Genomic DNA, 21,659 nt, shown 5'->3' on the forward strand with positions numbered 1-21,659 from the left:
GTTTTATTTTAAGTATTGTACATCTCCAGTGCATGGGAAATATACTATGTATACTACAGATACATTATCTGCATAATAGCCTTCTGTAATTTAGCAAAAGTTAGTGAAGATATGAATACTGGAAATAAAGTTTAAGTAGTCAGTATTTCTCAAGAGACACTAGTCTGGCCAGATCTTGCCTGATGAAAAGATTATGGTCACATCCACATGGGAAGCTGCATATGCCAGCTTCTTCTTGAAGACTGATGGAGCTCCTTAGTATTAAAATCCCTAAGGGTCCTTATAGTGAGAAAACAAACATACAAAAGCAAAACTGAAAGAAAACATTTGACCTGTGTTTAATATAGTACTGTCCAAAATTATTTGACTTCTCTCCTTTCCAAATAACAACTATTAACTTCCTGTTAATGTTTTGCATTTTCAAGTCTTAAAGCCAAATTTAGCAAACAAGTTTAGTATTTGGGCTATCTAGCTCAAAAGTAGGTCCCTGAATATGTATTCTTTCTTTCTTATTTTTTTTTCTACTTTTCTTTGGGAAATCATTATTTTCTAACTCATAAAAGTAAAATGTTACTTCATTGTTTATGTTTCATTTTATACAATTGTTGATTTGATTGTTGAGTGGAGAGCAAAGAATTTTATTTAACATTAATTGAAGTTCTAAAGATTTCCCAAGGGTTAGGTTGTCGAAATACTGCATAAATAAAGATATGATTATCCTTGTTCTCCCAGAAACATATCTACAATTAAGAGAGAAAGTTTAAGGCTTCAGCAGCAACTTTAAGAAATATAGTACTAAAATCGTAACCGGGCAAATTCTAGGATATTATCCAACAGAGAAGGTCCGTGGGATTCCACTAGCAAATCATCTTCCCAAAGCAGAGATACATCTGAGGACAAGCCCTTATTTCTCTCAGAGTGAGATTGTGTAAACAGGACTCATAGACATGGGGCTATTTCCTGGAATACAGTTTTGTGCTGTATTCATGTTCAAAGAAAATAGCAATATCCCAGCCTAGCCCTTTATTCTATAATAATGGTGCTAGAACAAAACTAAAAGAATTTTTGGACTATCCCACTGCCTGCCCATTGATCTTTACCTCATGGTCCCAATACCACCTTCTGTTTATCTCATAATCCTTTCTTTGAAGCCATGGAAACAGAACCCAAAATGAATAGCACTTTATTTGCTGTTTTGCTCTTTCTGCTACAGTTAAATCTGCTCAAATTCCAGGATCCATGTCTTCCCATTCATCCTTTTTTTGGTGATAATGCAACTAAATAAAACTAATTTTGTTTACTTTGAATGTCTATTATGGATATGTTGGTATTTTATTAATTAACACCTTCCAATTCTGTTTGGTACTTCATTGCAGGAGATTTTGATCTGCTTGGTTATGAAACATTTGAAGGGGACAATGTCACAGTAAATATTACAGAACAGATCAAAGGAAAACCCAGTCTGGACACATTCACACTGAACTGGGATGGGGTCACTTCCAAACCTCTGACCCCGTGGTCGTCACAAGCTGAAGTATGCTCTTTGTTAACAATATCACAAGTAGAAAGCTATTTATTTTTTTATTTTAATTAAATTTATTTATTTTCAGCATAACAGTAGTAGAAAGCTATTTAAACATCACCTTTCTATTAAAAAAAAAAAAAAACTCCCACACTTTAAGGAGTGGTAATATGCTCTTTTACTTGGCATGGTGGGTTGGAGCCAACACATAGAGAACAGAGAAGGGAGGAAACATCACAGAGACAGAGGGGTTAGAGGGGAGTTCTTAGAACTATGTCAACAGCTGTTCCTGTAGAAAGAATAGTTCCTAGGGAATTACTGGATTTTGACAACTACCTGCACTATGAGTTTAAGTTAATGTTTGTTTGATGATTAAAGATCTTATATTATCTCCTTAATTCTAAACATTATATCTGTGTTTTGCCAGAGAAGTAGATGTGGAAATTATAGAACTTGTGAATGTGGACCAATTCTTGAAGAATCCAAAATGATTTATTTTTTTAAAATAAACATAAATACATTTTAGAGTATCAATTTCTTCTTTTGAAAAATAGAATGCATTATTCTTTCCAGTTAATTTTGAGTTAATTGAGAAAACTATTCATTTGGAACGTTGTTTAATTGGGTGCTAATTCGTTTAGGTTCGCCTCATTGCCTTCTTTTTTTTTTTTTTTTACATTAAAAGTATTTTTTAAATTCAAATTCCAGTTACTTAAAGTACAGTCTAATATTAATTTCAGCTGTACAATATAGTGATTCAACACTCCCATACAATACCCAGTGCTCATCACAGTAAATGCAATCCTTTGCCTTCTTTAAAAAAAACTGCTAAACAAACATGTCTACCTGATGTAACAACTGTGAAAGGTAATATTACCCAACTGGATGTAACTATTGTCATTCTAAGATAGAACTCTTGAAAAAGACATTGGACACTAAAATTATGACAAATAAACTTAAAAATATTTAGGAAATGGTCTCATAATGATGGCTAAAGTATGGGAATTACATTATGCAAATGTCCTAATATAACTAATGAGTGAAATTAGTGGTAGAATTATGAATGTTGTAACCCTTCACGAAAAATAAGTCTCTAAAGTGCATGCTGTTAATTTAGTTTCAGGAAGCCGTGGAAGAAATGGTTACTGCCAAGTGTCCACCGCAAATTGCAAATTTTGAAGAAGGATTTGACGTGAAATACTTTAGAGATTATGAGACTGATTTTAACCTGGTATGGAATGTTAAATGAACTGTGAAACTGGCCCAATAAGAATTCATATAAATGCTTGTAATTTTGTGATTTTCTTTGTACTAACACTAATTCCTATTGTCAATTTGCAAAAATAACTTTGTTACACATTTATTGATAAGGTCTGTTTTAGCATCTCCCTGCATCATAATGTGATTCATTTGTGAAAGCAGCATTTCCACTGCATGTGAATTTTCTTGATCAAGGGAAAGTAAGCAAGATGGACAAATGTAAGACATATAGGATATTTTATTTTTTTTCTTTGCTTGCAGAGTATATCCTGTTTCCTCATTGACTTCAGAGAGTACAATTTGTAGTAAGGCATTATATAATAAAATGCTTCCCTTGAAATTTGAAGATTAAACAAAAAAAACTGGCACACAGTCAGGTTTTTTTTTTCTTGTGGAAGGAATTTTTTTGTGGAAGGAATGAATAAATATCCTTAAGAGTTCATGATATAAGGAGAAAGATAAGATTTAAGAAATAGTCAAATACAGGTACTAAGGATTATATGATTATGGAGCCAAAGGAGTGATAGAAGATCAGAGCTTTAGAATTTCAAAGAAGAGTGAGAATGTTTCAAGTTAAAGTGAGGTGGGAAACAATGGATCCAAGTTGGAACTTGAATAACTTGAGATGAGCAGGAATAAAGCAGGACCATAAAGCATGTTTTCATTCGAAATATTCTTGTTTCTGTAGGAACATGTTAACAGAGGGAAGAAGACAGCTGAAACTGATGCTTACTGTGGTCGTTATGCCCTAAAAAACCCAGCTGTTCTTTTTGACTCAGCAGATGTTAAACCAAACAGATTACCATATGGAGACATTTTATTATTTCCTTATAATCAGGTAAACCCAACAAAATGATATGCTAATTTAATCTGTAAAATACTTTGGTAATAAAATGTCATGAAATTCTAAGACAGGGAATAGTGCTTGTCATGTGAAATCATGTCACTTTGGACGGGTATTGTGGTTCACATTCTGGTGCTTGTGATTTCCTCTTCTGGTGTTTCTCAAAAAAAGAAATTAAAAAAATATATAGTATTACCCACATGTGTTCTGCTTTATCTTATAATTTAAGAGAAAATTATTTGCACACAAACTTAAATACAAAATCCATTAAAAATATATTACCTCTTCAATACTCTTCCGTTTGTTAAGAAGAAACAAAAATGGATAGCCATCATGGAGTGATCTTGGGTATCCAATCAAGGAAAAGCATGAGCAGAGAGGGTAGTTTTAGGATAGGTATTTAAGACTAGCAATCATAGTCTTGTTTACCCTTTTTCTTGTTTTAAAATTCTCAGATCGTGATGCATGTTCCCCAGTTCTAAGTTCTAAATATATTTGGTACGCTTAAGATGTTGTAGACCATTGAAATTGGTATTTAATTACTATTTTACAGTGACATTCATCTCCTCCTCTAAATGCTCAGCTACCATTCATACCCCAATTAATCTCCTTGAGTGTTTATCTTCTCTTGGTGGGAGATGGGCTTTTAAATTCATTGCAGAGTTCACTCAGAGATGGATTTAAATTTTACATTGCTCCCTGACTATAGGGAGTAGATTATTTCCATTTTTTAAGGAAACCATAGCTAAGAAAACATTAAAGAATTTATCATTAATTGTAAGGTCACTTTAACTCCACTTCCTCTTCTAGAAAATCTTCCCCAATTCTTCTGTACCTAATCAGCTGAAATTAATTATTCTTTCTCTGAATAATTTTAATTCAATAAATTCAAATTCAAATTCAATAATTTGAAACATTTTGTACAGAAAATTCTCAATATTTATTTATTGCATTAGGTTGAATTAATTTGAATTGGTATAAAACAACCTAAAGGTAAGATATTATTATTGACTTCTTTTTTAATTTTCTGTGTAGTTATGTTTCGCATACAAAGGATTCCTGGCAAATTATATTGCTCTGAAATTCCAATACAAAGACAGAAGCAAGGTTACTAGAAGCAATGATATACAATTTACATATAACTTTGCTAATGGAAACAAGTAAGTTAATGCTGTGAATTTAAAACTTAAGTTATATATGTGTATATATACATATACTTAAATTTAAGTTCTACTATAGTATATAAACTGAATGTAAACAATCCCACTTTTTGTCTTTTTTTGACTTTTTGAAAAATCATGTGCACCATAGATCTGACTGAAATTTTCCTGTCTTCTATATAAGCATCCTAACAGAAATATTTGTGCCAAAAATAAATCTATAGATTGTGAAAATAAAAATGGGTCTAGCATTATCACCCATAACTATTTAAAAGACAAAACAGTGGTAAATTTTATAATTTAAATCATGTATCACTAAATTTAGTAATGTTCCTACTTACTGAAGGAAGGTAGAAAGAGACTTCCTTATTACAATATTGTCATTAGACTTTGATCACTCAAAAAAAGGTGCTTTCCAAGTGTGAGTGGAGGAAATAAAATATTTCAATGAATATTCTAAACTTAAGGGAGAAAAGAGGCTTTTTAATGCTTGGTTTTTCAAAAGTTAGATACATAGAAATGCAAGTAGAAACTATAAGGGGAGAAACTAAATAAGCCCAGAGAAAGCTATTCAATGATTGTAATCTCCATACTGTCAAGCAAAATTTAGTTCTGCATAATTATGTTGTGATTTTTTAAAAATTATTGTATTTATTTGTTTGAGAGAGAGTGAGAGAGAGCATGAGAGGGGAAGAGGTCAGAGGGAGAAGCAGACTCCCCATGGAGCTGGGAGCCTGATGCGGGACTTGATCCCTGAACTCCAGGATCATGACCTGAGCCGAAGGCAGTCGCTTAACCAACTGAGCCACCCAGGCGCCCCATGCTTTGATTTTTATTAATGGTTATATCTTCTGAAATTTATATCATCCACTTTTGCATTTCCACATACAAGACACAAAAATTTCACATATAGTAAAAGTGGTAATGAGGACACATTCACACATATAATATTTTTTTTATTTTAAAAAGTATTTCCAGGTACATATTGCTCTAACCATTTCCTGCATACCCGAATTGAACAGTAGGATCACAATTTGAGTTTTGATGAACACCACCTGCATGCATTTCACTCCTCCACCGTAATAGGATCTGGTAACGTTTTACAGACCTTGGTTCTTCCTTGTTAGTCAAACCATCACTTAGCCATATTGCTAAATAGGTCTTTCCTTTTAACTCATCATGTATCTGCTGTGAGGTAATTTGAAGATGCACTACATTTGATAGAACCAATGGGCTTCCTTTACCCTAAAAGCTATGAGATCTTTAAGCAATAATTTCACTATTTTTAAAGGAATAGGGTTCACTGGTTAAAACTGTTGCCAGTCAAGGCAAAGTAAACTCTCCTGCTCCTATTGGGTATTTCTAGATCTGCTTTTTTTTTTTCTTTTTTTTTAACCAGCAAATGGCCAATTTTATTTCAACTATGATTTTTATATTCCCCTTCCCCTAATGGACTATGTTGAAGCAAACTTCAGATAGCCCATTATTTTATGTTAGAGTTGAGTGTGCACTGTAAAAAAAAATGAGGACTATTTTAGCATCATTACATTCCCCGTAAAACAACAATTCTTAATATTACTAAATGTCAACTCAGTATCCTGATTTCCCTGATTATCTCAGAAATGTCTGTTTACAGTTGGTATTATTTGATGTAGATCTGCTTTTATTTAGGTTAGGCCACCCAGATCAGATAGATGTTTTTGCATTAGATTATTTTCAGGGCAATATTAGTGTTAGAGGTGCCATTTCCCCCCAAGAATCATTCTATAACCTTCCAAAAGCAGCGATGTTTGTAACTATAAATCAAATTTCAAAATCTGAAAAGTCACATCTGATTTTCTTTTAGAAATCATGATTATCTATCCACAAAGGCCATGTGCTATTCACTTAAGGCCACCTCCTCTTTGGAAGGTGGGCTTCTGATTAGAAGATTTATTTATTTTATTATTATTATTATTTTAACATATAATGTATTATTTGCCCCAGGGGTACAAGTCTGTCAGTCATCAGGCTTACAGATTTCACAGCACTCACCATAGCACATACACTTCACTTAAGTTTTGATACCTCTGTATCAAATATATGTATTTGATGTATTTTGATACCATCTATTTTGATACCATTTGTAGTCTCCTTTTGTCTGGCAAAAGGTCCTGTTCAGTAAACCAAATTTTCTATGTAATAGTTTTTTAAGCTGCAGAATTATATAATTAGAGTAGAATTCTACTGAGACCCTAAGTACATTTTTTCATATTTATTTAAAGAGCACTTTAATGTACTGCAGCTTTGTGTATAATTTCCTAAAAATGATACACCAGTTTAAGCTAAGCTTGGATTCACTGAGTGGATCCTATCATGAGTTTATAAACCATGAAGGAAATTAGAAGAGAAGGTGCCCAAGCAAACTAGTCAGTTAGTAAGTGCAGTAGTAGTTGATATAAAGATTATTTTAAATTGTATTTAGTTATTTCCATGGCAATATTTATCTCTTTGTGGCAAACTCTCATAGCTGAATTGCTTAATTATAATTTATGGAATTCCAATGCAGTTAAAATGTAGTGCAAAATCTGAGTTTAAATTATACATTTAAGAGGCGTTGTATGATAAATCATGTAGCTCTTCTTTGTCACTTAGAACAATAGACAGTGTAACTGCAGTGAGCTCTTTTAGAAGTAATAACAAGTTCCAGTTTTGCATCTTAGTACTGACCTGAATTTACTCTTCTATCCCTCACATATTTTACTGAAATAGTTCACTTCATTCTTGTGTCTTGTTTTTACTTACATGTTCTACACCAAGGTGCATACTCCTTAGTTTCCTTACCTATTGCGACAGAATATTTCATGTCCCTATGGCTACTGCCAAGGCTACAGATAGAAGAAAACCTGTACTTGTATGCAACATTAAATCTTTTACTTTATGCAATGTTAAATTTTGCATGCAAAATTAAATCTTAAACATTAAATTTAAATTTCTGTCTGCTGTTCCTTGTTATGGCTGCTTTTCTGTATTAATGAAGTATGCTTGATGGTCTTGTGGGGAAAAACACTTTCACGCCTTGAAATTTGAATGCTTTTTATAGTGGACTGGTTTACGTCAAACATTACAACTGACCTATCCACCTAATTAACCAAAAATATTTCAGCTGGACCTATACTTGCGTAGACCTTTTGGACCTCATACAAACCAAATACATTGGGACAAATTTTTCTCTTCAGAGGATTGGTTTACAGAAAGCATCAGAAACACAGTCCTTCTATGTAGATGCAGTATATGTTGGACAGACTTCTACCGTCTCGGCGTGGGATGGTATGTTGTATCATTTCATATCTAGTTAAGCCTTCTAAATCTCTTGTAGTAAAATCTCACCATGGGAATTATTTATATTCTTTAATTTAAATAGAAACTTTGATCTCTAAATATTTATAACTCATTCTTTTATCTCAGTGTTATTATTTAAATCATGTTATTTTTTATTCTAAGGATAAATGTACCCTCAATGTAAACGTTGTCATTATAGCGAGAATTGGTCTTAATAGTCCTGGATTCTGTTTACAGATATACAAACGAGACAAACAGTTTCTTTTTTTTACTTTGTTTGATTTTTGAGACACTAACTCTGAAGATATCTGTTCCTAAAAGGCAGCTATTGACTCTGACATCTGTTTGGTAAAATTTGGCCGAGTATTTCCAGGGACTTAATGGTGATAATTAATAATACTTAAATGAAAACTTTATTTCTGGTAGTCTAAGCATTGTTTTTTAGTCATGTCATTAGACCCATGTATATGAGCTGTGATAATAAAATAATTAAAATTAAACTGTGACCTTTCAAAAAAGGTCACCTTAAAAGGGACTACTACCATTTTTCAGAAGAATTTTGGAATCCTTTCCTTTGGAACTATTTTCAAGTGCAAGGCCATGAGTCAACTGGTTAACAACTTAAATGTAACTATTTTATTTTTATTTATTTATAAGAATTTTATTTATTTATTTGACACAGAGAGAGAGACAGCAAGAGAGGGAATACAAGCAGGGGAGTGGAGAAGCAGGCTTCCTGCTGAACAAGGAGCCCGATGTGGGGCTCAATCCCAGGACACTGGGGTCATGACCTGAGCTGAAAGCAGACACTTAATCACTGAGCCACCTAGGTGCCCCTAAATGTGATTACTTTAGAGTCCCTTCTTTTGAATCTGCTTTCACCAGACCTACATGATGATTGGTGGAGCCCATATATAAGATAGCTCACTTGTGTCCAGATAAATGTAATTCGTTAAATAACATGCCTTTAGCACCTATCATGTGGCAGGCACTGTGCTAGGTACTAAATAAATTGCTGTGAACAAGACTATCCTCCTGGTCCTGTCCTCATAGAGCACACATACCAGTGAGTGCCACTTTCAGGGAACCCAGAGCAGAGGAGAACTAACAGGTCTACAGTAGGCTACATGGATAGCAGGGTTTTTAAATATTTTCTCTTATCTGATGAGGCTTATATGTTGACTGATTTTAGAGCTTTATATTCTAGAAATAAAAGTTTACCAAGCTCCAACAACTACTTGCCTTAAGATCTTTCTAAAATTTTATTTTACACAGCTTATTCCATGACATGGATGTAATTTGAGCAAATCCCATGCAATTTTATTTCCCGTTTATTCTATGTTCTTTAGAAATGCCAAAGAGAAGACTTCCAGCATTAGCAAATAAAGGGATATTTTTAAAGAGCTTTCAGGTGAATCACACCAAAACTAATGGATCAAGTATGACCAACCAATATTCTATCACCATGACTTCATATAATTGCAGTTATAATATACCCATGATGGCTGTGAGCTTTGGGCAGGTAAGCCTAGAATTTTACAAGTTACTGTTTTCAATTCATGGGAGATTAGCTTTGGTCTAGCAAACTTTCTTTTTTATTTTTACAAATGGCTGACATACAGATGAAATATCTTTTAATAGGACAAGATAACTGTGCTAAAGATAAATGAAGAGTTAGAACTTGAGCATGAAAATTCATGTTCATTAAAAAAATCTTCAAAAGGGCTGCCTGGGTGGCTCAGTGGGTTAAGCCTCTGTCTTCAGCTCGGGTCGTGATCCCAGGGTCCTTGGATCGAGCCCCAAGTTGGGCTCTCTGCTCAGCAGGGAGCCTGATTCCCTTCTCTCTCTCTGTCTGCCTCTCTGCCTGCTTGTGATCTCTCTCTCTGTCAAATAAATAAATAAATCTTTAAGGAAAAAAAATCTTCGAGAGATATATCTATGGAAAAAAAAGCAGAGAAATATTTCTTAAACAGTCAGATTTAAGTAGAGTTTTCACTGTTGACTTGAAAGGAAAAGTTGCAGGCTCTTTCAGTAAATGTTCTAAACAGAGATTGTTGAAAGAAAATTTGAGATTCTGCAATATTTTTAAAAACTGTTTCTGTTATTGGGCTGCCTGGATGGCTCAGTTGGTTAGGCGTCCAACTCTTGATTTTGGCTCAGGTCATATCTCAGGGTTGCGAGATCAGGTGCCATGTTGAGCTCTGCACTGGGTGTGGAGCTGCCTAAGATTCTCTTTCTCCCTCACTCTCTCTGCCTCTACCATCCCACCCGCTGTCACACACATGTGTTCTCTCTCTTCAAAAAAAAAAGATAAAATAATAAATGAATAGTTTCTGTTCTAAACACCATTTTTTGTTTATATCAAAATGGATACAGGGAAGAAAAAGTTTTTTAAAATTCCAAAAGGATCTGAACAATTTTTTGTACTGTTTCAGTTATTTATAATAAGATCAGTATTAAATACTACAAGGATTTGTATTTTATTTTTATGTTTTTAAAGATTTTATGTATTTATTTTAGAAATAGAGAGAGAGAGAGAGAGTGTTTGTGTGTGTGTGTGTGTGTGTGTGTGTGTGTGTGTGTGCAGGCACAGGGAGGAGAAGAGGGAGAGGGACAAGGAAACTCTGACTCTCCTCTGAGCACAGAACCTGACAGTGGGGTTTGATCCCATGACCTTAAGATCATGACCTGAGCCAAAATCAAGAGTTGGACACTTAACCTCCTGAGCCACCCAGGAGCTCCCTATAAGTATTTTTAAATTTAATGTCCCATAAAAATATACAATGGATTAATATAATTTTCTATAATGAGCCAAAAAATACATAATAAGTTCAGGATTAGGGTTAAATAATAATTAAACATTATTAGAGTCTCAAAGAGTGTTTTGCTTAATCACACTCTGATTCTGTGATTAAAAAATACTGAAAAACTGTAAGTACTCCACAAAAATTGCTTTATCCCATGCTGGTGCAATGTTTGAATCTTAGTATCTTCAAGATGAATGTCGTGTAAGTATTTTTCAGTCTTTTACTCTTAGCTCTGTGACAAAATGTAGTAACTAACTTAGGGGATTGTATTGTCAAAGCATCTGTGTCATCAGCTCCCAGTTTTCAAGATTGTTCATTAAAATTGGTAATTGTATGCTCTAGCTTTGGTTTTTCACTCAAGGGCAACTAAAGAATATGGGACATATGGGACATATGTTTGTGACCTTTAAAAAAAAATTCAGATGAAAGATACATGCAGTAATGTGCACATATGTTAAATGTCCAGATCTATGAATTTTTTTTTTAAAGATTTCATTTACTTACTTGACAGAGAGAGAGAGATCACAAGTAGGCAGAGAGGCAGGCAGAGAGAGAGGGAGAAGCAGGCTCCCTGCCAAGCAGAGAGCATGATGCGGGGCTCGATCCCAGGACCCTGAGATCATGACCTGAGCCGAAGGCAGAGGCCCAACCCACTGAGCCACCCAGGCGCCCCTCTATGAATTGTTTTTAAAAATGGTAACTTTGAGGAAATTGTAGATTCATATGCAGTTGTTAAAAAATAGTAAAAAAAAAAAATTCCTTTTACTTTTTACCCATTTGTCCCCAACAGTAACATCTTGTATAACCATAACATAATAGCACAACCAAGAAATTGATATTGATACAATCAGATTTTACCAGTCCTACATGCATTCATTTGGGTGTATGTATTATTGTATATATATGTGTAGTTCTGTACATTTTTTTTTTTTTTTTTTTTTTTTTTTTTATTTATCAGAGAGGGAGAGAGAGCAAGCACAGGCAGACAGAATGGCAGGCAGAGGCAGAGGGAGAAGCAGGCTCCCTGACGAGCAAGGAGCCCGATGTGGGACTCGATCCCAGGACGCCGGGATCATGACCTGAGCCAAAGGCAGCTGCTTAACCAACTGAGCCACCCAGGCGTCCCTACAGTTTCTTTTTTAAAGATTTTATTTATTTATTTGGCAGAGAGGGAGACACAGCGAGAGAGGGAGCACAAGCAGGGAGAGTGGGGGAGAGAGAAGCAGGCTTCCTGCTGAGGAGGGAGCCCGATGCAGGACTTGATTCCAGGACCCTGGGATCATGATCTGAGCCGAAGGCACATGCTTAGCAACTGAGCCACACAGGTGCCTCTAGTTCTGTACAGTTTTATCACATGTGTACATTTATCTGTTGACCACAAGGATTCCTTGTGCTACCCTTTTATAACCACAGTCAGCTTCCTCCCTCCTGTTCCCCCTTAACTGGCAAACCTGCATCACTACAATCTTGTCGTTTCAACAATGTTATATAAAATGGAATCAGCTCTTACATAATCATACCAGTATACAGCCTTTTGAGATTGGCGCTTTTACTCAGCATATTTCCTTTGAGATTCCTCCAAGTTCTTGTGTGTGTATGGATAATTTGTTCATTTTGATTACTGAGTTGTAGTAAATGGTATGGATGTACCACAGTTGGTTTAGCTACTTACTCATCAAAGGACATTTGAGTTCTTTCCAGGTTTTGGCTACTATGAATAAAGCTGCTGTGAATGTTTATCTGTAGGTCTTCCCGTGTGACATAAAATTTTCATTTTTCCAGATTAATTGCCAATTGGTGCAATTATGGGGTCATGTGGTAAGGACATGTTTAGTTTTGTAAGAAACTACCATATTCTTTTACAAAGTGCCTGTACCCTTTTACATTCCCACCAATGTTTGAGTGATCAATTTCTGCACAAACTTGTCAGCATTGACATGATCACTACTTTTTTAATGTTAGCCATTCTGATGGTAGGTACTGCAGCTCATTTTGGTGTTAATTTGCCTTCCCCAATGGCTAATGATGTTGAACACCCATATATTCTCTTCTGCAAAATGTTTCTTCATGTGTTTTGCACATTTTCTAGTTGGGTTATTTACCTATTGTTTTTAAAGCTCCTTTATATTCCAGATATAAGCCCTTCCTCAGATACGTGGCTTTGCAAATATTTTCTCTAAATGTGTACCTTGCCTTTCCATCTTCTTTATAAGGTCTTTCACAGAATGAAAGTTTTTAATTTTGGTAACAGCCATTTTATCAATTTTTCCTTCTATGAATGATGCTTTTTGATTTCAAGTTTAAGAACTTTACACTTAGCCTGAAGTCTTAAATATTTTTCTATTTTTTTCTGAAAGTTTTATAGCTGTGCATTTTGTATTTAAGGTCATGACCCATTCTGAGTTAACTTTTGTACAAGATGTGAAGCTTTAGGTTGATGGTCCCTTGTTTGCCTGTGCTCCCATTGATCTAACATTGTTTACTAAAAGAGCTGTTCTTTCTCCATTGAATTATTTGTGCACCTTTGTCAAAAGTCATTTGGGCATATTTGTGGAGGCATATTTCTGTATTCTCCATTCTGTTCCATTGCTCTGTGTGTTGATTCATCGATCAGTCTCTCCCCTGTAGCTGTATAGTAGGACAGTGTTGGATAGAGTGATTCCTCCTACTTTATTCTTGTGAAAAATTGAGCTATACTAGGTGCTGTGTCTTCTCATGTAAATTTTGGAACATACTTGTGTATGTCTACAAAAATCTTGCTGTCATTTTGATAAGAATTGCATTAAACTGATACATCATTTTGGAAAGAATTGACACTTTTATTGGGCTTGTAATTCACAAACAGGGTATGTCTCCATTTATTTAGATCTTCTTTACTCTCTTTCAGCAGCATATTTAGGTCCTCTTTGATGACTTCCATCAACATTTTGCAATTTTCAGGTCAGATTCAGTACCTGTTTTGCTAGATTTGTATGTATTTCATTTTCTTTGAAGCAATTGTAAACAGTCTGTGTTGTTAATTTTGGTTTCTACATGCTTGCTTTTGTATATAGGAATGTGAATGGTTTTTGTGTTGACCTTATATCCTGCAGCCTTGCTGAATCCCATGAATTTTTACAAAGTAAATGCGCTCATGTAACCACTACGCAGGTCAAGATAAAGAAAATCGTTAGGTCCCTAAGAGCCTCCCTTGTGCCTTCCCCTAGTCATTAAATTATTCCATCTCTACCCCTGGATAATCACTGTTTTGACTTCTACCACCAATAAATAGTTTTGCTTGTTTTAAATCTTCGTATCAATAAATTGTTATTTAATTTAATAATTATTAAACAATTTAAATTATTTAATTTTAAGCAATATGTGCTTTTTTGCATCTAGCTCCTTTTATTTGCTGTTGTGAGATTTATGTGTTGCACGTAGCTGTAATTCATTCTTTGTCATTGCTTTACCATATTCCATGGTGTGAATATACCACAATCTAACCATCCTATCAATGGGCTTTTGCCTTATTTCCAGTTTGGCACTATTAGGAATAAAGCTGTGATGAACATTCTTGCATAGGTCTTCCGGCAATTAATGTTTATTCCCTTCAGCGGGCAACGAGGCTTACAGTTTTAAATTTTGCAAGATTCACAGACGACTGCGAGATCAGAAGCAGGAGACTATCATTTTCATTGTTACAGTCTACGAATCTAATGTTACAATCTAGTTATAATCTATGAATTTTTATAGCACTGTTGCTTTTGTCAATTGATTGGCACTCAGCATTGGGCTTTTCCTGAGTCTGGAACAGTTCTCTCTGCTGATTATATACTATCACATATTGTTAGTTTTATAGTCCCCATATGTTATTTCTCCAAAAAGAATTTTACTTCTTTGATAGCTAAGACTGGATCCTGTGTTTCCCTGCATCCCCACGGTGATTAGCATTGTGCCTGGAATGGAATGCCTGTTCAATAAATATTTGTTCATTGAGTGATGGAGGGTACACTGTGAATTAATGAGGTATTACTGTGGTTCCAGCTGATTGCTGCCCAGATGACTGAGTTGACTTTGGCCTCATTACTGCAGCTATACAGGGATGGCCCGTGTTGATTTATGTGACTCTCCTTAATGTTCTGAAGAGTCCTGCATACCTGAGACTCATTTATGTCATGTCCCAGGATTGTACGATAGTGAAATAGAAATCATGTTAGCCGTTCTTATGTTTAATCATTTTATCAATATTTATTTTGGAAATTAGATAATCACAAACGAGACAGAGAATGAATCCGTTTACAGAGGAAATAATTGGCCAGGGGAGTCAAAGATCCGCATTCAAAGAATTCAAGCCGCGTCCCCACCTCTAAGGGGCAGTTTTGACATTCAAGCTTATGGACACATCCTCAAAGGTATAAGACAAAAGTTCAGAACATTGATGTATATATATATGTACCAGTTGGACAGTGCCAGTCTACACAACCATAATAAACATTTTGGTGTATTTCTTTCTAGTATGGTTTCTCTACATAATTGATATAGTTGAGATAATGTTAGTGATGTAAAGACAAATTATCCAGAACAAACTGTATTTTCACTTTTTCTTTATCGCCTCTCCAGATATAAAGGTTATATTTCCAAAAGTTTGTTTTTCTTTTATATCACTTGACTCATAGGTTATCTATAAAGTTAATATTAAAAATGAAAATATTTGAGCCTAAGTTATAATCTGAGGTATACTACTTATGTAACTTTTGCTTCCAAGAAATACAGAAATTCTTGGCGTAAATAAGATACAAATTTTATTTTTACTTTATTGGAGGAGGACAGCTGGCTTATAAGTGATTACGGACAGTACGCATTTCCTGTATTTTAGGAGTGAAATTTATTTGTGAATTTTTGACTCCTCCCATTTCCTGTCCTTCTCTGTGAGCAGGCCTTCCTGCCACGGTGTCAGCTACGGATTTACAATTTGCACTCCAGAGTGTAGAAGAAATGGGTCGCGTCTCAGTGACACGCGAGGGAAACTGCGCTGGATACTCGTGGAACATCAAGTGGAGAAGCGCATGTGGAAAGCAGAATCTTCTACAGGTTCCCTCAGCTGGCTTGGTTTTCATTCTCTTCTGCGTGTTGCTTGCTCATTTGCAGCCTGCCTCATTTTTTTTTTTTTCACCTTGCCCCATTTTTATGATATTTGAGACTATGTTTTAAAAAAATGCAAACTGTAGACTAAACATTAAAAAAAGGAAATTTGAGGAGAAGATTGTTCTTAATGAAGTTGACAAGATGTTCTCTTTCATGGAGAATTGCTCTTGGTACTTTATTTGCTGTCCCCTCTGGAAAGAGTCCAGGAATATGTGTTAGAAGACCCTTGGCAAGGGCAGGAGGAGGTCAGGGAGCACTATTCTCAAAACTAAATCTGGGTATACTTTATGGGGGCACCAAGTATATCACCCTTGCTCCCTATAATTCTACCACCATCCCCTAGAGCTGTATGCTGGGGACTAGCGTATTTTCTGGTTCTGAAAATGACTTTCAAGTTCATGAGGGAGTCACATGTTAGGTTGCCATCTAATTACCTTTGCATAGTTAGAGTGTGAAGGGGGCAGGGAGGAGGGGTCAGGCCCAGAGCATGTGAAGAAGAGTCTAGAGGTGTCTGGGGGCTTAGATTATCAAACATTAAAAAGATAATACTTTCAAGTGATAGTGAGAATGTCAGGAAACAGTCTCTCTCATGCACCATTGGAAGAAAGTCAATTAGTATGACTTTTTAGGGGATTATGTAGTGGAGTCTAAATATAGATACCTTCTGATTTCACAGTCTCAACTATGTAACTCTATACTACTGAAATAATAACACAAATATGAAATGGTGTAGGCACAGAGATAGTCACTGCAGCTGTATCTGTAATAGTAAAAAGGTAGGAACCTATCCTGGTCGGTGGAAGAATTGTTAAAATGCTACAGCCTTGGTGCGCCTGGGTGGCTCAGTGGGTTAAGCCTCTGCCTTCAGCTCAGGTCATGATCTCAGTGTCCTGGGATCGAGCCCCACGTCGGATTCTCTGCTCAGCAGGGAGTCTGCTTCCCTGATTCTCTCTCTGCCTGTCTCTCTGTCTACTTGTGGTCTCTCTCTGTCAAATAAATAAATAAAATCTTTTAAAAAATTTAAAAATAAAAAATAAATTGCCACAGCCTTCGCATGACAGCCATGCAGCCACACATAGACCCATGGGTATTGACCTGGAAAGATGTCCATGATGTAAGGTGGAAAAAATACAGCAGTCTCCTTACGAAGCCATCATGGAAAAAAAAGGAGGAAAATGGGAAAGAGGAGGAGAAAAAGAAGTGTGTAATTGTAGCATGTATTGTACACACATAGACTATAGATGTGGAAAATAGTAAATCATAAAGATATGGAGGTTATTTAAGAAAATGCAATGAAACTTAGAAGATTCTGTAGCTGAGCAGCTCTAGTAACTGGTCTTCTTGGTATCTCTGCTGGATCTGTGCACTTAGCCCCTTTGCCTCTTTTCTGACCAGTCTCCTCGGCTTGCTCATCATTTCTGCTTCTCATCACCATTACCATTATGGTAGGCTTCTGGTATAGACAGTAGCTAACAAAGAGATAGGCACACACAAGGCCCAGCATGGAGACCCCTATCTCTTTGTTAGCCACTGTCTATACCAGAAGCCTACCTTAATTGTAGAGAAATTTTGGAATGACCAAGTTCTACATATTGATTTGGTTTGATTCATTTTTATCATTGGCAAAAATGTAATTCCACAAGTGGATGAAAAACCAGGATGTTCAGGGGTGAAAAATGCTGAAGGAGAAAAGTTGACTTTCAGGTGGAGAGAGGAATAAATTATTCTACTTTTCAACAATCATTTGTCAAAGCAGTCATATTCAGAAAAGCATAGAATGTTCTGAGAAAATAAAATTTGGTAAATTCATTTACCTGAGATATATTTTATTCTAAAAATTCAGGTTAATTAGTCTTGATTCAACTTGTAATAATGCAATATATGATAAGGCAATAATCTTAGCATTTTATTGGGGATTATGTTCACTTGTGAAGAGGTTCCTTTTTCAAAAAATGTTGACTAAAATGTTTTCAGATCCTTTTTCTTAAAAAATTCTTGGCTTTTATTCACTTTCAACCTTGCTTAATTTTAAAGAAAAATTTAGTGGGCTCATTTTATGATAGCCTTTCTAGTAAAATAATTTTGTGTAACAATAGATTAATGATTCCAATATTATTGGAGAAAAGGCTAATATGACAGTTATGAAGATAAAAGAAGGTGGCTTGTTCAGACAACGCATACTTGGAGACCTACTTCGTATACCCAGCCAACAACCACAGGTATTTCTGAAACTTTCTTCACGACATTTAATACAATTTTAAATGTGTAACTACTTTGTAAGACATTAAAGACTAGATAAACAGCAGGGGTGGGGTTTTTATTTTCACATGAATTTTTGTGTCAATGGTTGATCAACTCAATAATACTATTTTATGACTCTTGGGGAAATTACCTTCTTTATGATAAAAGAGTGGATTTTTAAGCTTAACTTCTTCCTGTTAGAATTTGAAAATATAATCTTTTATTCAATCTTTACAGGTACTCTGTGAAGTGATTATTAATATTCTTTAATGATGAGAAAATTACCAGATAAGGAGTTTAGATGACTTTCTCAAGAGCAACCTTTATTTTCCTTCATAGCACTACTCACCCCTAGGTCATAATATGTATTTGATTTTTTTTTTAAAGTGTATATAGTCTTGGGATACCTGGGTGGCTCAGTCAGTTGAGAGTCTGACTTTGGTTCAGGTGATGATCTCGGGGTCCTGGGATCAAGCCCTGCATTGGACCCCCTGCTCAGCGGGGAGGCTGCTGGTTCCTCCCCCTCTGCCCCACTCGTTTCTCTCTCATGCATTCTCTCTCAAATACATAAATATAATCTTTACGAAAAACTGTATGGTCTTGTGCAACTATCTCTCCCCCACTAGAAGATAAATTGAGTGACATCAGGGATGTCATTGGTTGTTTTTAATGTTGTATTACTGTATTTTAACATTTACAACTGTGCTTTTGCATAGTAGGCACATTTGCTGAATGATTAATGGTCAAAGCAGAAAAAGTATAAATGAATAGACTAATTTTTGTAAACAAACATGCAAACAAACAAAATTTCATCATTTGTTTAAATCTTATGCATATTCTCCTTAGCCATGCTACCCCTGTTCTCCGTCTGTGTTTCTTTATTTGAAGGTTGAAGTCTATGTCAATGGAATTCCAGCTAAATGTTCGGGTGACTGTGGGTTTACATGGGATCCCGTGGCCACACCATTAGTCCGAGCCATAAACCCATCTCAAGGTAATCTGCTTTTTAATGTAGAGTAGTGGGTGGAAGACAACTAGCAAAAATGTAAACCACTAATGATTTTTTTTAACATACTAGTTTCACCAACTCTGGCAAGCAAACATTTATACACAGTTAAAAAAAAAAAACTATCAGATCAAAAAACTGTGAAAAGAGCACTTATTGCTTATTTTTGTTAAAAAAAAAATCACATTTGAAGTTGAACTCCCCAGTCTTCTACTTTTGTCGTTTCACCATGTTAGATTCAGTCTCTAAAATTTCACTCTGATGAGCATTTTTGTGAAACTCTGCTCGCTGGGGTATTAACAGGAATCTTTCATTATATGAGACGACTTCTAGGAGATTTAGTACTAAAACACTGGTAATGAGACAGCTGCTGTTTAGTAAAAGAAAATAATTAGGTCCTAGGCTTGAGAACTGGAGAGAAAAATTATTGCCAAGAACTCAGTCTTGGGTGACACATTGTACCATATCTTCATAATATGTTATTACTTTAAAACACATGATTACACTTTGTGTCTGAATGCCCAAGTACTGAAATAAATAACAGGACTAAGGATTGTTAGGAGTAGTCTTTTGTTTTGTTTCAGTCAGAAAGATAAACTCAGATGCTATCATCACAGATTTAATCTTGGTGACTAGTAGGAAAATTCATCTGCTAATTAAATATCGGGGAAAAAAGGGAAATTTTAAAAACACATCTTTGTGTTGAATGAATATGTTATTTAGACTTTTTTACAATAATGATATTACTTTGGGACAATTCATGTCACAGGGGTCAAAACCATCAAGAATAAGAATTTGATTGGGACGCCTGGGTGGCTCAGTTGGTTAAGCAGCTGCCTTTGGTTCAGGTCATGATCCCAGCGTCCTGGGATTGAGTCCCACAGCGGGCTCCTTGCTCAGCAGGGAGCCTGCTTCTTCCTCTGCCTCTGCCTGCCATTCTGTCTGCCTGTGCTCGCTCTCTTTCCCTCTCTCTCTGTCTGATAAATTAAAAAAAAGAATCTTAAAAAAAAAAGAATAAGAAATTGATTAACTTTCATTTGATTGTGGTCCTTTGATATTTTTACATCTATCCTTGTATCTTATAATGAATTTCCATTTTTATATGAACTTCCTGAAAAAATTGTTTCTTACTGTAAATAATTAGCAATCTGAATTGCCTTTTGCCTTATTTTGATAAATTTAAAAATAATGGAAATATAAGTATAAATAATGCAATAAAAACACCTATAGTCTCTTCATTGAAAATTAGCTCAGTTAACATTTTGTCATATTTACTACCAGTCATTAATTTAAGAAAGGAAATATTATAGGAATAGCTAATGTCCTCTTGAGACACAATCGCTGGTTCTAGTGTCTACAGATCTCCCCAGAGGCTGTCACAATAATTAATTTTGTATGTATTCTTCCATGCCATGTTTGCCTTTTGTATATCAGATGCACATATGGTGATTTTGCCAGTTTTTTAAAACTTATGAAAAAGATGTTGAAATGTAAATATCAGAGCTATTACACTGTAAATATCTTTTACATATGATTTTTGTCATTCAGCATTCATTTTGAGAAATATTTATATGGTTTTATGCATGTCCAATTCATCATCTTAAAATACTTCATGAACATACCAATTTATTTTTGTCTCTATTGAGGGACATTTAGATTGTGTCCAATTTTTTGCTTTTACACATGACTGTTTTGAGGTTTGCTGCATGAATCTCCTGTTGTATACATGCTGGAGCTGCTTTAGGGTATATGCCCAGAGAGAGAATTGCTGGATAATAAACAAATTAGTGTGTATTCAGTGTTTTAGGTGACCAAATTGCTCCCCAGAGTGCCTATACTTGCCATAGGCATGAGAGTGCTGTATTCCCCACATCCTTTGTTGAAACTTAGAATCATCAGCTTCCTAATTTTGGCCAATTTGTTGGGTGAAGAGGTTCTCTCATCATCATCTTAATTTGTCTGTTCCCTGATGAGTTATGCATGTGACCATCTTCTCATATGTTTCTCAGATATTTGGGTCATTTCTTCTGCAAATGGCTTGTTAACATCTTCTGTCCACTTACCAGATTGTCTTTTTTCTGTTGACTTATAGCTGGGTATTATATATTATGTTGACCAATCGTATGCACAGGTATGAACCTGAACTTTGTTTATCTTGTTGTAGGTATCTTGCTTATGGAGCCTTTTCAGTCATTGATTTATTCCAATTTATTATATTTTCCTTTATGGTTAACCATGACTTTTTAATCTCATGTAAGAGACCCATCTATGCATTAAAGTTAAGAGGTTCACATTTTCTTCTAAAATTCTAGAGTATTGCATTTTTCATTCTTAGCTATTTAAATCCATGTGGAATCCATATTGTATGTGATGT

The 21,659-nt window shown here is 35.1% G+C and overlaps 1 protein-coding gene across 1 annotated transcript in view; it reads left to right on the plus strand.

Moving 5' to 3' along the window:
• PKHD1L1 (PKHD1 like 1) overlaps positions 1-21,659 on the plus strand; it is a 156,462-nt gene that overhangs the window by 36,276 nt on the left and 98,527 nt on the right. The window contains exons 18-27 of the mRNA XM_032315885.1: positions 1,377-1,534; positions 2,640-2,753; positions 3,471-3,620; positions 4,662-4,786; positions 7,932-8,095; positions 9,457-9,629; positions 15,158-15,305; positions 15,830-15,984; positions 18,135-18,257; positions 19,168-19,273. Coding sequence (XP_032171776.1) covers positions 1,377-1,534; positions 2,640-2,753; positions 3,471-3,620; positions 4,662-4,786; positions 7,932-8,095; positions 9,457-9,629; positions 15,158-15,305; positions 15,830-15,984; positions 18,135-18,257; positions 19,168-19,273 — 1,416 coding nt within the window. The remainder of the gene's footprint in view (positions 1-1,376; positions 1,535-2,639; positions 2,754-3,470; positions 3,621-4,661; positions 4,787-7,931; positions 8,096-9,456; positions 9,630-15,157; positions 15,306-15,829; positions 15,985-18,134; positions 18,258-19,167; positions 19,274-21,659) is intronic.

This window comes from Mustela erminea, chromosome 16 (genome assembly GCF_009829155.1).
Source record: "Mustela erminea isolate mMusErm1 chromosome 16, mMusErm1.Pri, whole genome shotgun sequence".
Taxonomy (NCBI): domain Eukaryota; kingdom Metazoa; phylum Chordata; class Mammalia; order Carnivora; family Mustelidae; genus Mustela; species Mustela erminea.